The 17,559-nt window shown below is 46.9% G+C and overlaps 1 protein-coding gene across 5 annotated transcripts in view; it reads right to left on the bottom strand.

Annotated features, from left to right (window-relative positions):
• Nucleotides 1-17,559, bottom strand: part of NOX5 (NADPH oxidase 5) — a 45,189-nt gene that overhangs the window by 12,276 nt on the left and 15,354 nt on the right. For 4 of the 5 annotated variants that reach the window (XR_008687264.2, XM_088839946.1, XM_055436257.2 and 1 more), the window contains 8 exons: nt 16,634-16,816; nt 14,903-15,035; nt 11,612-11,754; nt 6,727-6,924; nt 4,811-4,855; nt 4,272-4,396; nt 3,936-4,020; nt 3,072-3,171 (listed from right to left, as the gene is read on the bottom strand). Coding sequence is in view for 4 of the 5 variants with exons in the window: in XM_088839946.1 (XP_088696072.1) it covers nt 3,072-3,171; nt 3,936-4,020; nt 4,272-4,396; nt 4,811-4,855; nt 6,727-6,924; nt 11,612-11,754; nt 14,903-15,035; nt 16,634-16,816 (1,012 nt within the window). In the remaining variant the exon portion in view is untranslated. The remainder of the gene's footprint in view (nt 1-3,071; nt 3,172-3,935; nt 4,021-4,271; nt 4,397-4,810; nt 4,856-6,726; nt 6,925-11,611; nt 11,755-14,902; nt 15,036-16,633; nt 16,817-17,559) is intronic. The other variant, XM_055436258.2, reaches the window with a different exon arrangement.

Below are 17,559 nucleotides of genomic sequence, written 5' to 3'. Positions count from 1 at the left end.
CAAAGGGCCATGATGAGGAGAGAGGTAGAAGACATAAAAGATACCCAAATACAAGTTCTGTGGAAGAAAAACACAATAACAGAAATGAAAAGCACAAAGGATTGGTTTTTACATATTAATTTTAGAATCAGCTTCTCAATACCTATTTATAAAAACCTGCTGGGACTCTTACTAGAATTGGAAGGATCTCAGGTGGCTCAGTGGTAAAGAATCTGCCTGCCAATGCAGGAGATGCCAGAGACATCCAGTTCGATCCCTGGGTCAGGAAGATCCCCTGGAGCAGGAAATGGCAACCCACTCGAGTATCCTTGCCTGGAAAATCCCATGGACAGAGGAGCCTGGAGGGCTACTGTCCATGGAGTCACAAAGCGTCAGATAGGACTGAGCACTGCACTGTACTGTACTATGCTGCAGAAGAAAAGATGTACTTGAAACCATAGCAACAGAAACTATCTAAAATGCGGCATAGGTTGAGCGGGAAAAAACCAACAAGCAGATTACCTATAGCCTGTGAGATATCAGTATAAAACCTGTGTAATTGAAGTGACAGGAAGGGGCAGGGGAGACAGAAAAATATGTGCAAAGAAAGAATGGCTGAAACTTATCCAAATTTGATGAAAACTCTAAGTCCATATGACCGAGAAGTTCAATAAACTCCAAGTACAAGAAATATAAAAAAAACTATTTCTCAGAAATGTTTTATAGTTTTTAGTGTTCAGATCTTACTCATATTTTGCTAAGTTTATCCTTAAGCATTTCATGCTTTTAATATTTTAAAGATTTTCAAATACTAATTATTTGTTGTTGGAAAAGGTCCTGATGCTGGGAAAGACTGAAGGCAGGAGGAGAAGGGGATGACAGAGGATGAGATCCTTGGATGGTATCGTGGACTCAATGGACATGAGTCTGAGCAAACTCCAGGAGAGGGTGAAGGACAGGGAAGCCTGGTATGCAGCAATCCATGGGGTCGCAAAGAGCTGGACATGGCTGAGCAACTGAACAACAACGACAAATGGAAACAGAATTGACTTCTGCATGTTGACCATATATCCTGGACCTTGTTGAATTCATTATAAAACTGATCTAAATAAACAGCTAAAACTATAAAACTTCTGGGAGCAAACAGAAAAGAAAATACTTGTGACCTCATGTAAGGCAAAGATTTTAGATAGAACACAAAAAGCATGAATTCTACAAGAAAAAAAATCTGATAAATTGGACATCACTAAAATTTCAAAATTTTGTTCTTCAAAAGATAGTTTAAGAAAATGAAAAGACAAACCACAGACTGGGAGAATATATTTATAAAATGTACACCTGGTTATAGACCTGTTTCCAGAATATATGATGAACTCAGAGCTTAATAAAAAGAAAAAAAAATCTGGATTTAAAGAGCAAATAGAATATTTGAACAGACACTTTATAAAGAAGGAACACACGGCAAGACCATGAAGATATCCTTAATGTTATTAGTAATTAGGTAAATGCAAATTAAGAGTATATTGAACCTAAAATAAAAAATAAATAAATAATTTTTTAAAAAGAGTATTTTGAACCTAGAGGGGTGGGATGGGCAGGGAAGAGAGGCCCAAGAAGGAGGGAATATATGTATATTTATGGCTCACTTACGTTGCTGTCCAGCAGAAACCAACACAACATTGGAAAGTAATTACCCTTCAATTTAAAAAACTGAAAGCAAAACAGACAAAAAAGAGCATATTGAGATACCCCTATACACCCACTAGATGAGCTAAAATTAAAGACTGCCAACATCAAATGAGGCTGTAGTTGATGATGTTGTAGAGCAACTGGAACTCCATTACTGATGGAAATACAAAATGGTAAAGTCACTCGGGAAAAACAATTTGATACCTTCTTATAGAGTAAAACTGAACATATATCATCCTACCCAGCAATACAAATTCTAAGTATCTACCCAAGAGAAAGGGAAATCGTATGTCCACAGAAAGAGTTGCACAGTCAAAAGTGGCTAAAAAGTGGAAATAACTCTAATATCCGCCAACAACTGAATGGAAAAACAGATTGTGGTACGTCCACAAAATGGAACACTTCTCAACAACAAAAAGCAATTAACTACTTACTGAAAGATGCGACAGCATGGGTAAATCTGAAAAGTTCTATGTTAAGTGAAAGAAGTTAAAACATTCCATTGTTATGAAATTCTAGAAAAGGCAAAACTATAGTGACTGGAAGCAGATCACTGGTTGCCAAGGGCTGTGAGTGGAGAGAGGGTGTTGATGCAAAGCGAGAGGAGGGAGCTTTGGGGGCAAAAGAAATGGTCCGTGTTTTGACTATGCTATCTAGGCTCCCTCATGTGACCTCCCTGCTTTTAAGGTTATACAACTGGACACATTTGTCAAAGTGCCATTATATTTATTGGACACTTAAACTGATGAATCTTACTGTACATATATTACCCCTCAAAACATTTCTTAAAGAAGTGTGGATATGAGTCATCTGAGAAGCAGGTTAAAATGTAACTTCTCTAGCCCTACTTCCAGAGAATCTGATTTGGAAGGTCTGGAATGAGGCCTGCGAACCTAACTTTTTCATAAGTGCTCATTTTGAACAAAAAGAAATGTCATTAAAAAGAGAGAAATGGGTGGAAAGTGAAAGTCGCTTATTCGTGTCCGACTCTTTGTGACCCAATGGACCATATAGTCCATGGAATTCTCCAGGCCAGAATACTAGAGTGGGTAGCCTTTCCCTTCTCCAGGGGATCTTCCCAATCCATGGAATGAACCCAGGTCTCCTGCATTGCAGGTGGATTCTTTATCAGTTGAGCTACCAGGGAAACAGGCTAGACATTTTTATAAAATGTGAATAAGAAAAAAGTATCAGAAGGAAATCCTTCAAAATGTCTGGGTAGCTAGATGGGATTATGAATGGGCTTTTTTCCCCCCTCTCTTAAGTTTCACAAATTATTATGTTTTATTGGGGGAAAAAAGCAGCTCCCTCTCCCCTACATTTCTGATAGAAATGGAATAAACACTTTCTTACAGAGACCCCCTACTGCCCCCCCATCATCCTCCAGCCCACCCTTATCCTACCCTCCTGCGTCTCCTCGGCCTGCTCCATCTCCAGTTTGGTCAGCAGGCTCACAAACCACTCGAAAGACTGCTGGTCTCGGTTAACCCAGATGAAGTCCACCTAGGGAGAAGGGCCCAGATCAGGTTGGGGTGGGGTTACCTCATTCACTCTTAGCTGTGCTCCCTAGGCTCCCGCATGTGACCACCCTGCTTTTAGCACAGCACACACTATCATTCCCATTTAACTGGGATAGTGGGAGGGGAGTGGGATGGGGGTGTAAACTGAGGCTCACAGAGGTAAAGAATGAGGCTACAGAGCAGCATGGGACCAGAACTTGGGTTCTAGACTGCCAGGTCAGGATTTTCTCTAATAATCCATTGCTCACAGCAAGCAATGTTCTGAGCTGTTAAGTTTATTAAGCCAGAAGAACTTTTTTTTTAGAAACTCTTTTAAGTGGCTTACACAGACTAATGAATTTTTTTTAATTTATTTATTTTAGTTGGAGGCTAATTACTTTACAATATTGTAGTGGTTTTTGCCATACATTGATATGAATCAGCCATGGGTGTACATGTGTTCCCCATCCTGAACCCCCCTCCCACCTCCCTCCTCATCCCATCCCTCTGGGTCATCCCAGTGCACCAGCCCCGAGCATCCTGTCTCATGCATCGAACCTGGACTGGCGAACTGCAGCATTTTCATTTTAAAACCACCATCAGGTCACGGCTAGCAAGCATCATGGTTGTGACTGCATCCCGGCTGCCTGACTCTCAGGCTCCGTGTTCTTTAATGAGATGCCTGCCTTGGGGGGGCGGGGCGGAACTAGCTCTGGTGTCTGGGGAGAAGCTCTGGAGTCCTGCCTGTAGGAGGCAGTGCTCACTCACCTTCTGGAGTTTCATTTCCTCGTCCTGACTACTCTCCATCCAGGAGTGCTGGCAATTGGGGCAAATGTGCTTTCTCTTCTGGTGTCTGAGGGGAGGTGAGAGGAGGGGATTTTGAGTTTGGGGTGAGTATGAGATTTCTCAGGACCCCAGTGCAGGGGACAGGGAGGGAGGGTGGGGTGGCAGGGGGAGGGATGAGACCCCAGAAAAGAGCAGGAGGAGGAATAGAAGAGGAGAGAGGTCAAAGGGGAGACGGAGACAGGTGACAGAAGGGAGCGGGGAGGGGTGGGCATCTCTCAGGATTCTGCCCCAGGATACAGGTACAGCCTGCCCACTCACCTGTATAAGATGCTCTGCAGGATGGAGGCAAAGGGCGTAACGCCAATGCCTGCACCAATGAGCACAGCATGCTCGGAGGCAAAGATCCTGCGAGTGGAGGTCCCGTAAGGGCCATCGATGTAGCACTGCACACAGGAGGGGTCAGAGGAAAGAGAGGGGTGGGTGGGTGGGCAAGAAGTGGACCCCGACACATCACGCCCCCTGTATATGTAGGCAGCTGTCTCCTGGGCTGGGACCCGGGAGTAAGTGGCTCCTGCTCAGAGCACTGTTCACACACTGCGCTCTGAGCTTGAGTTTGGGGGCACCCTAGCACTCCCACATGCAGATCTGGTGAGAGCAGGGTCCAGCCAGCACAGATGTGTGCCCTGTGAGGGTGGGCAGGGGTCAGATTCCCATTATCTGGAGACCTGGGAGTCAGGCTGTGGGGACTGAAGAGCCCAGGAACTGAGCGCCCCAGCAAACCCTCCCCATGGGCAGAGGCTTTGCTTCCTCCGCTTGGGACAGCGGTTTTGGTCATGGCCACCCCTGGAACCTCTCACCTTGATGTTACAGAACTGGTGGTTCTCAGAGGACATCTCGGAGACCTGCAGAGCACAGGGCAGAGAAAGTGGGTCTCTGGGAGTGGGTGGGCCAGGCATCTCTCAGAGGTTTACTCGCCCTTGCAGTCTGAGCAACCTTACAAAAAGGGAGTTGCCTTTTCTACCCAAACCATTCCAAGAAGCATGGGGTGCTTTTGAGGGAAAACATCAGTGATGTGCTGGTAAACTGACTCCTCAGAAGAAGAAAGGACCACCAAAAACAAAATGCTGATTGTTAGTGTTGAGATTACTGATGTAAACACGGTCATCATGGCTCCCACGAATGACTGGTTTTAATAACTGGCTGCCCCCTACCCACCTCATGTTCTAGAGCCCTTGAGCCCCAGTTACTGAGCTGGCATGCTGGAACTACTGAGCCCATAAGCCAGGAGCCCGTACTCCACATCAAGAGAAGCCACTGCAATGAGAAGTCCCGGCACTGTAACTAGAGAAAGCCCAGGCAAAGCAATGAAGACCCAGCACAGCCAAAAATAAAAAATACATAATAACAACAATTAAAAAAAAACAGGCTCTCAAAATTCCTGAAAACTTAACAACCGCTATTGTGGTCCAATACAAGTCAGCTTCAGTTGTGACAGGAGAACACTCAGCTCCACCTGCCTCATGGGCTCAGCTACATCCGATTGCTTTCATGTTTCTAGACACCCCTGGCCTTGAACACGCTTTCCCTGTGCCTAGAGCACCCCACACTTTCCTCTCCCCCCAGCTGGCAAATTCCTGTGCATCCCTCAGCCTGCACCTTGCTTAGAGTGGCCACCTTCTTAGAGTCTTTGTCCAGTGGCTCCGGGCAGAAAAACCAGGTGCTGGCCTGGCTCACAGCTCACCCCTGCCCTGGGGACCCTGTTCGGGACTCACTGATGGGGAGCCACTTGAGGGCAGGGAGCAGGCCTCCTCTGTCTACTCTGCCTGACTCCTCTGGCCCTGAGCACAGGCAGACCAGATTCCTTGAGGTTCATGTGCTTCCTTCCTTAAGATGAAGGAAACAGACCCGCAAAAGGGCTTCAGACGCCTGTGATAGCTTCTCTCTGGTTAGGAGTGACCTTCACAATCATCCAGGCAAATCCCTCCTTTCACAGAAGAGAAGCTGAATCTGGGAGTGTGACAATGACTCTCTCAAGTTCCCATAGAGCCGGGGTGGAGCCTGGGTCTCTGTCTGCCTGTCCTGCGCTCACCACGTCACACCACGTTGCTCCTTTGCCCAGGGGCAACTGAATTCTGTGTCCTCCACGGTGCTGGCCTTGAACCACTTGTGATGGCTCTTTTGGGAGGTGCACTGTGAGAGGGCTACTCCTCTAACAGTTTTTTAAAATCCTTCTCATTGCAAGGAGAAAGCCTTACATCATGGTTATTATATCCCCGTAACTTCTAACATTGACTATTCCCTCTTCCTTCTTTTTCCTTTTAACAAAGCGAGAAAGAAAGAAATGGAGGCCATGAGAGAGGGAACAAGCCGAGGAGAGCAGCTTCAGGCTCAGCGCCTCATTCAACAGGCAGAAACACCGGGCAAGAATTCAATACCATTGTTTTTGCTTTTAGACTTATCTTTTTTATGGCACATGATACTTATTTTCCATTACACATACTAAAAAGATTAGTATGTTTAAAATACAATTAAGTTTAAAGTAATGTTGGGCTGTAAGGAGAAACATTCAGTGGGAAATATTACCTATGGGAAGTAAATATGGTAAAAGTGACAAAGGTGCCTGCCATACAGGCGAGAGGCTGCAGAAACATCATGCGGTGTGCGGTCCTTCCTGACTGTGGCCCTCTCTTTCAAGTTCCAAGGACCCACCCACCATCCCTGGGAGAAAAACCTTTGGCTCTCCAACCTCCAGCCCCAGCTTCTTCAGCCTTACCAGGGCCTGGTCCTCGGCGGTAGCTTCCCTCTGTGCCCGAGTCCTATCCTTTGTCCCCGTGTTCACCAGGCCTTTGTGTCCCTGCCACGGAGTTCCCTCCGGCCTGTATGATGTCAGCTCCACAATCACCTCCTTGTTGGAGGCTACTGCATCCTGTGCTGAGGCTCCGAAATCGATGGGCTGGGGCTGCAAGCCCTGCTTGGTTTCAAAACAAATATTGCTTTATTATTTAAATCATGTGTGTGTTAGTCGCTCAGTTGTGTCCACCTCTTTGCGATCCCATGGACGGTAGCCCACCAGGCTTCTCTGTCCATGGAATTCTCCAGGCAAGAATCCTGGAGTAGCTTGCCATTCCCTTCTCCAGAGGAACTTTCCAACCCAGGAATCAAACCCTGGTCTCCTGCATGGCAGGCAGATTCTTTACCATTTGAGCTACAAGGAAGTCTATTTAAATCATAAATCAATACAATTTTTTTTAAAAAATCAGAAACTACAGAATTTTAAAGGATAAAGTAAAAAAGCACCTTGAATCAGAAAACACAACTTCTCTAACCATTTTCTCTGTCCTTCCACACCCTCTTTTACATAAACAGAACATACTGCTTTGTAACTCGGCTTTTCCACCTATTACCTCTTGGCTAGCTTTACATGCTAATGTATATACATTTACATAATCTTTTTTAGGCAACTTACTCTTCCATTAGAAGGGTGATTGATAACTTTTTAAAACTTTCACTGTTCGCCAATGACACGATCCTCTACACAGAAAACCCTAAAGACTCTATCAGAAAACTACTAGACTAATCAATGAATACAGTAAAGTTGCAGGATATAAAATCAACACACAGAAATCACTTGCATTCCTATACACTAATAATGAGAAAATAGAGAAATTAAGGAAACTATTCCATTCACTGTTGCAATGAAAAGAATTAAATACTTAGGAATATATCTACCTAAAAAAACAAAAGACCTGTACATAGAAAACTATAAAACACTGGTGAAAGTAATCAAAGAGGACACTAATAGATGGAGAAATATACCGTGTTCGTGGATTGGAAGAATAAATATTGTGAAAATGAGTATACTACCCAAAGTAATTTTTACATTCAATGCAATCCCTATCAAGCTACCAATATTTTTCACAGAGCTAGAACAAATAATCTCACAATTTGTATGGAAATACAAAAAACCTCGAATAGCCAAAGCAATCTTGAGGAAGAAGAATGGAACTGGGGGAATCAACCTGCCGGACTTCAGGCTCTACTACAAAGCCACAGTCATCAAGACAGTATGGTACTGGCATAGAGACAGAAATATTGATCAATGGAACAAAATAGAAAGCCCAGAGATAAATCCACGCACCTATGGACACCTTATCTTTGACAAAGGAGGCAAGAATATAAAATGGAGAAAAGACAGTCTCTTTAACAAGTGGTGCTGGGAAAACTGGTCAACCACTTGTAAAAGAATGAAACTAGAACACTTCCTAATACCTACACAAAAATAAACTCAAAATGGATTAAAGATCTAAATGTAAGACCAGAAACTATAAAACTCCTAGAGGAGAACATAGGCAAAACACTCTCCGACATAAATCACAGCAGGACCCTCCAAGACCCACCTCCCAGAATTTTGGAAATAAAAGCAAAAATAAATAAATGGGACCTGGTCGCAGAGAGTTGGACACTACTGAGCAACTGAACTGAACTGAATTAAAATTAAAAGCTTCTGCACAGCAAAGGAAACTATAAGCAAGGTGAAAAGACAGCCTTCAGAATGGGAGAAAATAATAGCAAATGAAACAACTGACAAAGAATTAATCTCCAAAATATACAAGCAGCTCTTGCAGCTCAATTCCAGAAAAATAAATGACCCAATCAAAAAATGGGCCAAAGAACTAAACAGACATTTCTCCAAAGAAGACATACAGATGGCTAACAAACACATGAAAAAATGCTCAACATCCCTCATAATCAGAGAGATGCAAACCAAAACCACAATGAGATACCATTTCACACCAGTCAGAATGGCTGCTATCCAAAAGTCTACACGCAATAAATGCTGGCGAGGGTGTGGAGAGAAGGGAACCCTCTTACACTGTTGGTGGGAATGCAAACTAGTACAGCCACTATGGAGAACAATGTGGAGATTCCTCAAAAAACTGGAAATAGAACTGCCATATGATCCAGCAATCGCACTCCTGGGCATACACACCGAGGAAACCAGAATTGGAAGAGACACGTGTACTCCAATGTTCATCGCAGCACTGTTTATAATAGCCAAGACATGGAAGCAACCTAGATGTCCATCTGCAGACGAATGGATAAGAAAGCTTTGGTACATATACACAATGGAGTATTACTCAGCCATTAAAAAGAATACATGTGAATCAGTTCTAATGAGGTGGATGAAACTGGAGCCTATTATACAGAGTGAAGTAAGCCAGAAAGAAAAACACCAATACAGTATACTAACGCATATATATGGAATTTAGAAAGATGGTAATGATAGCTCTATATGCTGCTGCTGCTAAGTCGCTTCAGTCGTGTCCGACTCTGTGAGACCCCATAGACGGCAGCCCACCAGGCTCCCCCATCCCTGGGATTCTCCAGGCAAGAACACTGGAGTGGGTTGCCATTTCCTTCTCCAGATACGAGACAGCAAAAAGACACAGGTGTATAGAACAGTCTTTGGGACTCTGTGGGTGAGGGTGAGGGTGGGATGATTTGGGAGAATGGCATTGAAACATGTATATTATCATATGTGAAACGAATCACCAGTCCAGGTTCGACGCATGATACAGGATGCTCGGGGCTTGTGTGCAGGGATGACCCAGAGGAAGGATAAGGGGAGGAGGGAGGTGGGACGGGGGTTCAAGAGGGGAACACATGTACACCTGGGGCAGATTCATGTCAGTGTATGGCAAAACCAACCAATATAATATTGTAAAGTAATTAGCCTCCAATAAAAATAAAATAAAATAAAACCTTCTGAAAAATAAATAAACTGCTTCCCTGTTGTTAGGCATTTTGATTATACTCATTTTCTCATTACTGTTAACAACCATGGTGTATAAAACAGCTCTTTCCGACTTCTTTTCTTCACGGCCTTTATTTCCATGTGACACATTATGTATCTATTGCGTACGTACTGTCCGCCACCCCCTTTGGACTGGAAGCAGTGACAATGGGTATTTTGCTTATTGATGAATCTCCAGCAGTTAGAATAGTACTTGGAAAACAGTAGATCCTGTGCTCAATAAGTGAAGTGAAAGTTGCTCAGTCGTGTCTGACTCTTTGCAACCCCACGGAGTCCATGGAATTCTCCAGGCCAGAATATTGGAGTGGGTAGCCTTTCCCTTCTCCAGGAGAACTTCCCAATCCAGGGATCAAACTGAGGTCTCCTGCATTGTAGGTGGATTCTTTACCAATTGAGCTATCAGGGAAGCCCTAAATATTTGCTAAGTGAATGAAGGAATGAAGTGGTTAAGGAGCTTGCATACAAGTCCAAATAACTTTTTAGGATTAAACTCCTAACAATGGTATTGCTAAGTCATTGGGTAGGAAGGCTTCCCTGGTAGCTCAGATGGTAAAGAATCCGCCTGCAATGCGGGAGACCCAGGTTCCATCCCTGGGTGGGGAAGATCCCCTGGAGAAGTGAATGTCTAGCCACTCTAGTATTCTTGCCTGGAGAATTCCAAGGACAGAGGAGCCTGGTGGGCTACAGTACATGGGGTCACAAAGAGTCAGACCCGATTGAGCAACTAACACTTTCACTTTTAAGCCACTGTGTATAGATATTTAAAATGCAGACACATATAGCCAGACTGTCCACCAGAAAGTCTGTGCTAATTTACTCTTTGGCAGTGGTGCCTAAGACCCCAAGGAAACACAGCTTTTAGTATATCTACCCACCAATTGTCAGTGTGTCAGGACTCACCTGATTTTGAAAATCAGCTTCCTCCTTCAGGAGATTTCTTCTGATTAACAGGAAAGAACACCCTGTCTGTTTCTAGCTACCTCTCCATTTCCCAAAGTTCTGCTCTTGGCACTGTTCTAGAAGGGCCCTCTGGTCTGGCCAGGCAGGATTCCACATGGTTTTCTTCTCTGGACTTTATATTCCACAAGGGCAAGGCAGGGCTGGGTCAGGCCTGGGGGAATCTCTTCCTTTGACCTTCAGCAGGGTTTCCACATATTAACCTGATTCCAGGCCTGGTGGCACAGCCTACTAGTGTTCAGACACCCTCAGCCTTTTGCATCGATTCCTGCTTCTTCAAGTGCTGCTCTGATCTCTCTGCATTCCTCCCAAACCTCCCAGAGGCTGTATTCAATGGCAGCTTGTCAACTGTATGGGTTTCATCGGGGCTCAAAAGATAGCTAAACTCATGGTGGTGACGAGGATGGAGGTGGCGGTAGTGCTGATAGGGGTAATGAATGGTCCACCTGGCCCATGCTGCCCAGTTCATGCAATACTTTACATGTATACATTCCATGGGTTCTTAAAACAATCACGTTAGAAAGGAGAGCCAAGGACAGGAACCACCTCTATTTCACAGGTGAGCAACTTGAGGCTCAGTAAGGCTAAAAGGTGTGCCCATGCAGTTAGAAAGTATTAGAGCAGAGAAGTAGAGATGGATTTTTCTCATCTCAGTTTCCCCCTCTTTGCCTTGTCCCCTGCCTTCTAATGGAGCGCACTGGACCAGGAAGGATCAGGTGTGGTCCGGCTTCAAGGAGGCTCTTGGACCACACATTCTGAATTTACCTACCTTCTGTGCAGTCCCAGCCAGTGTTCACAACTGCTCAGGGGTTGCCAGCTACGAAGGCAACTCGGTCCCCATGGGTTTGTCACCATGGTGGACCCTTTCTCCCTTTCAGTCACTCACCTGGGGCTTCCTCCGACTCCTCTTCATCTCCAAGCTTCTCGAGAGCCTCTTGGAACCACAGAACACTGCGTCTGATTTCTTGAAGGACTCAAACAACCTGCTGGTCCACTGGCCCTGGGACCGGATGTGTAGCCAGATGGTGTCTGAGCAAGAGACAGGGCAGGAGGAAAGGGGTCAGTGCTGATCTCCAGCAGGAGGGAGTGGGACTGGGCATCAACCCCTTGCGCTCTCCTCTGAACGCCCCTCCTCAGGTCCAAACTAGTAGCCACAGCCATGAACCTGGGAGAGCTGGCCTCTCTGGAGCAGACCTTGCAATCTTTCTCGGTGAAGTCAACCTAAGGGCTCAGTTTCCTTGCCAAGGCAGGGGTCAGAGTGGCCCTGAGGACACTGGGGGCTCCCTAGAGGCGGGGGCCTTGCCTCCTCCATCAAGCCAGAGTCTCACCAAGGTTGGGGACCATCTCCCTCCCACATTCTATGAGATGCCTGTCAATGGTTCTGAACACATTAGGTGCTCAGTCAGTAGTGAGACCAATAGCCTTCGCTGCCCTCAGTGTCTGGGATACGGTGGGTGTTTGCTTAGGTTCCCTATTAAGTGGATGACTGGTAGAAGGGTGGTGAGGGGTACCAGAGAGAACACACATTAGAGCAAGGAGGCCCCTAAGAGACTTCCTGGTCTGGAGTTCTCATCCTTTTTCTTTTATTTTAAATCATGAACTCTTTTGGCAGTCCTGTGAAGGCAAGGATAAACTCCTTCTCACAATAAGGTTTTTAAATACTTTGAATAATATATGTAGAAATTATGAATGAAACCAATGAAACCTCTTCAAGGTGCAAAGCAGCAGGAGGGCTGCACTGCGCCCTGTCTGCACAGATGCACCCTGAACTGCCTCACACAATGACTCATACGGAGAAGGCCTCTTAAATGTCAGTTGAATTCAGTCAGCCAGAGTTGCCAGCCTAAGTCCCACCCCTGATCCTGGAAACCAGCTCTAAAAAATCAAAGGATTTACCAGCCCCCACATGGACTCATTTACTGCAGGAGACTCAGGACTAAGAGATTCCAAGCAGAGACCCTGAAGAAACCCTTCTAGAAATGGTCAAACAGGGACTTCCCAAGTGGTCCAGTGGCTAAGACTCCCAATGCAGGGGGCCCAGATTTGAACCCTGGTCAGGGAACTAGATCCCACATGCCACAGCTAAGACCCAGTGCAGCCAAATAAATAAATGCTTTTAAAAACTGGTCAAACAGATTACACATCTATATTTTAATTCTATTATTATTAATACACTGGAATAGCATGCAGCCATGAAAAGGAAAAGTTCTTCTTTTAAAAGAACTGACAGGCAAAGATCTTCGTGACATATTATTCATGGAGAAAAAGTAGACGGCAAAACAGTGTAATCCCTTATATCCAAAACCATAATCCCTTATATGCAGAATTATCTCTATATCTGATTATTCATGGAGATACATCAAGATCTGGAAAGGTATCCACCAAATGATTGATAATAGTTTTCCTTGGGTAGAATTATTTGAGGGATTTTAATTTTCTTTGGCACATATTTCTATACTGTCTGAATTTTCCAGGAGCATATCTGTTTTTCATGAAACAGCAAAAAAAAAAAAAAAAAAAAGTTGGGAGGGGGAATAAAAATAAGAAGAAAATAATCCACCTTCTCTAACCCTCACCCCCAACCCACTGTACATCCAGGCCTCCACTCATGTGATTCCAGGGCAGGTGTTGTACAGCTTCTCATGGGGAACCCTGGCCTTGGGTCTGTGCCCTGAGCTGTGGGAGCTGGGCCAGGGGTGGGGCCTGGGCTGGGGTGGGAGGAATCCTGAACAGAGCTACAGCTTTTCATGTAGGATGGTCAGAGGACCCCGGCAACCAGAAAGCTTTACCTCTCATGAAGCCAAGCAAGGGTCTCGCTGCAATAGGCCATACAAGGCCTCCTCTGTCAGAAGCACTTCTTGAGGGACTTCCCTGGTGGTCCAGCGCATTCCGTGCTCCCAGTGCAGGGAGGGGCCTGGGTTCAGTCCCTGGTCAGGAGCTAGATCCCGTGTGCCACAACTAAGAGCTCCCATCCCACAACTATGATGCAGTACAACCAAACAGATAAATAAAAATAAATATTAAAAAAAAAGCAGCGCTTGAGATGGGAAGGCCAATCTCTGGCCTGGCCTGGAGGTCAGAGGTCCAGGCTGTGGCCCCACCAACAGCCCAGGACCAGAAGGCAGGCACAGGGGACATGCATGGGTGGGGCTCAGAGGACAGCCAGGGGAAGAGAGGGTTGGCTGAGTAGTTCTGTGGGCGCCTGGCACCCAGAGGGTGAAGTGGCCAGGGATGGGGGAGAAGGATGGCACAGATTCTGTTGCCTTGGGGCTCCCCAGGTCTCATGCCCACATGAAGTGGGGAAGCCTGGCTTCCTGTCACAGCCCTCTGGAAATGCCCTCTTGCCCCTTCATCTGAGCCACTACTCCTTTGCTTAAGACCCTTGCAGGCTCCCAACTGCCTGCGCCATTCCACTTTTCACTCTGCATTCGAAGACCTTCCTGACACCACACTGCTGCTGCTGCTGCTAAGTTGCTTCAGTCGTGTCCGACTCTGTGCAACCCCATAGATGGCAGCCCACCAGGCTCCTCTGTCCCTGGGATTCTCCAGGCAATAACACTGGAGTGGGTTGCCATTTCCTTCTCCAATGCATGAAAGTGAAGTGAAAGTGAAGTCGCTCAGTCCTGTTGACTCTTCGAGACCCCATGGACTGTAGCCTACCAGGCTCTTCCGTCCATGGGATTTTTCCAGGCAAGAGTACTGGAGTGGGTTGCCATTTCCTTCTCCAGACCCCACACTAGCTCTTATCAATTTTGCCAGCCACTCTGGTCCTTTCTCTGACCTTCTCTTCTTGCCCCTCACCTCTGCTTCCTTCCTCCCTGTTCCACCTGACTCTTAACCCAAACTACATCAGACCCTCCTATGGTTGCAGATTTCATGTTTCCCCTTCTGCCTCCACCCCGATGCCCTTCCCTACCTAGTAAACTCCTATAAACCCTTCAAGGTTCAGCTGAAATGCTACCCTGCCCACTTCCCCCACCAGATCAGGCCCTCCCTGGTGACCCTCACAGAAGCCAGTATAGCCCCGATCACCCCATTTAGTCAGCATCTGCACATCTGCCCCCGTGTTCCAGAGGGAGATCTGGGAGGCCGAATTTGTGTCTCGGGTCTTGTTAGACTCCATGGCAAGGACTCAGTAATACCCACTAAGGGACTGGTGGAGTTGGTGCAGGCCTACCTTTCTGCTCAGGAGCACTGCTGATGGTGAAGGGGTGCCACTCGTAGCGTGCGATGCTGGGGATGTTCAGATACAAGTAGTCACCAGGTCTGTAGTGGAAAAGAGGGGGCCTCTTGATGAGGAGATGAGTGACCTGGGGAGAGAAAGAGACCAGCGTCATCCGTGCAGACGCAGAGCCGCCAGGGGCCCCAGGACCATAGGCTGGCCATCTTCTCCCACCATCACGCAGGCCAGCCTGACATGAGACCTTCCGTGGCTCTGAGAGGGGACTCACCCTACAGCACATGGCTGGCAGGTGGCAGTCAGAGAAGGGGAGGCAGGCTGTGTGTGAAGCGGGGCTCATGGTGCGACCCCACTTCTTCTGGTGTAAATACTGCTTCCTAGTGGCCCTCCTCCTCTGTGAAGCCCCCTGACTGCTCCAGCCCCTTTTCTGGAACTGCTGTGGCATTGGGCTGGCATTCCAACTAGGAAAAGTCATTTCCCCCAGGATCCGACGGCCTCCTGGAGAGTAACTTTGGTTTCCTGAGCACTCACAGGTGACAGAGCCGTGCGGAGCTCTTTAAGTGCTATCTCTAGTCCTTACGACAACTCCCTGAGACGAATGTCAATCTTTTTCCACTCTACGAAGGAGAGGCTGAGTTAGAGAGGTTAAATGACTTGCTCAAGAGCACCAGCTAAGAAACCATGGGATCTGAATCTAACCACTCTGATGCCAGGGCCTAGACACAAACCTCAGTCTCTTATCCAGCTTCCATGTCCTCACTTTCAAGTTGTCGAGTCAAGCCCCCCAAAACTGCCTGCCCTTTCTCCAAAAATGGCCCCAATTACTCAGACACCTGCAAGACGGCCTTGACTCCTCCCCCCCCCCCCACTCTCAATGCAGCCAGCTACCTCTCGAGTCTTTCTGTGGTATGGCCCCTCCCCACCCTGGTCAGGGTCAAGGCTCTCATGAGCTCTCATCTGCATATGTGCAACAGCCTCCCCAGTGGTCCTCTCTAAGCCATCTTCCACAGAGCAACTAATCCAGCTGCAGCATAAACCAGCTCAATACCACCCTCCTTTCCCCACCCTGCTCAGGGGTTCCCGCAGTCTGCAGAGTGAGGCTGCTCATCGTCAGGCCCTGCCCACTCCTCCAGCTTCTCCCTGGCACCTTGGCTCCAAATTACTTGTAGTCCCTTCAGTACAGTATGCCTTTTTGTTACTCTCTGCCTTTGCCCATGCTGTTCCTTCTCCCAGCAATACCCTTCCCTGTCTTGTCTGTCCAACAAACTTCTATTCATCTCTCAAAACCCTGATATGGCAGCTCCCCTCTCATGCTGAAGCTTCTCTGATCTCTCAAAGAGTTTAACGCCCCCTGAGATTTTCTTCTCTTGCCAACACAGCCCGGCACTGATGAAAGGGCTGACTCTTCTATTATCCTGTGTGTCTATGGAGAGTGGAAGAGTGCATCCATATCTCTGCATCTCTGTCAGCAAGTGCAGGGCCTGCCACCTTGCAGACATATAATATACACTTACTGAAGTTCTATGCACATCTGGCCTTTAGTAGTACCCTGCCTACCCGCCATTCCCCTTCCAGAAGTCTCACTCTTGCAGGGCTGGACCAAGTCTAGCACTTGCTTGTCTCCTCCGCTGTGCTCCCTATTTCCTGGAGGTGGAGGTCTATCAGAGCACCCAGCTTCTGCTCCCCACCACCTGAGACACCTCATGGCTCCTCGGGCCCCCTTTGTACCTTGGAAGGGAGGAGATTGACTTCCACAATGTGCAGGGCCGCCATGCGGGACGCTGCCAGGCTGATGGTTTTCTCCAGGAAGAACAACGTGCCAGGGACCAGCAGCCATTTCCAGAAGTTGGGCCCGTGCAGGATGAGCAGGAGCCACATGGGGAGGTAGAACAGGTGGGTCCAGTAGAACACCTGTGGGGGAGGGGGAAGTCAAGACGTCACGGCATGGGGGTGGGACAGAGCCAAGGTCACGGTCATCCTCAAAGCCAGGACTGTGCCCAGAGCCTTGGCCATACACACCCTTCACTGGGAACAGGCTTGGGTAGGAGATTGGGGGTGGGGAGCTTTGTTGCCTCTTTGTTCTGAGGCCTGACTCAGAGAGTCTGTAAGTGAATATTCTTAGCACCAGTGACAAACACCTGGAACATCTGCCTGGGTGTGTTCTGGGCAGGGTGGACTGCCCCCATTGACGGGCTCATCAGCACCAGTGTCCTGACCCATTGACCCTTTCTCAGGGGGAAGGAAGGAAACAGAGCAATGATGTTCTGGCAGTAGAGAAGAAAGATCAAAGGCCTGAGTTTTAATAACTGCTCTGCTTCTAGCTGTATGGCCTTGGCCTGGTAAGTTACTTCTACGAGTCAGATTCCTCATAGGTCAAGTGAGGATGCTGATTATGACTTCAGTGGATCATTGCTGTCTCAGAGTAGGTGATTGTATATATATATATGTCTATTTCTGCTATGATCAAATCAGTCCAGGGTACACAATCTCCAAACTAGATCCTCCGGGACCTTTTATATCTCCAGTAGGCTAGAGAGAGGGAAGGAAGCAAGGCTAGACCTAACACCACGTGCCAAGTGTGTATAGTTATTGACTTCACTTGTATTATCTCATTAAATTTCTAAAATAACTCCAAAGGTAGAGAATCACAGCTC

Source organism: Moschus berezovskii, chromosome 9 (assembly GCF_049115385.1).
Source record: "Moschus berezovskii isolate FMDL1 chromosome 9, NW_MosBer_1.0, whole genome shotgun sequence".
NCBI classification, from domain to species: domain Eukaryota; kingdom Metazoa; phylum Chordata; class Mammalia; order Artiodactyla; family Moschidae; genus Moschus; species Moschus berezovskii.
Note: the sequence above shows the minus strand (reverse complement) of the source record. Positions and strands in the feature narration are given on the sequence as shown.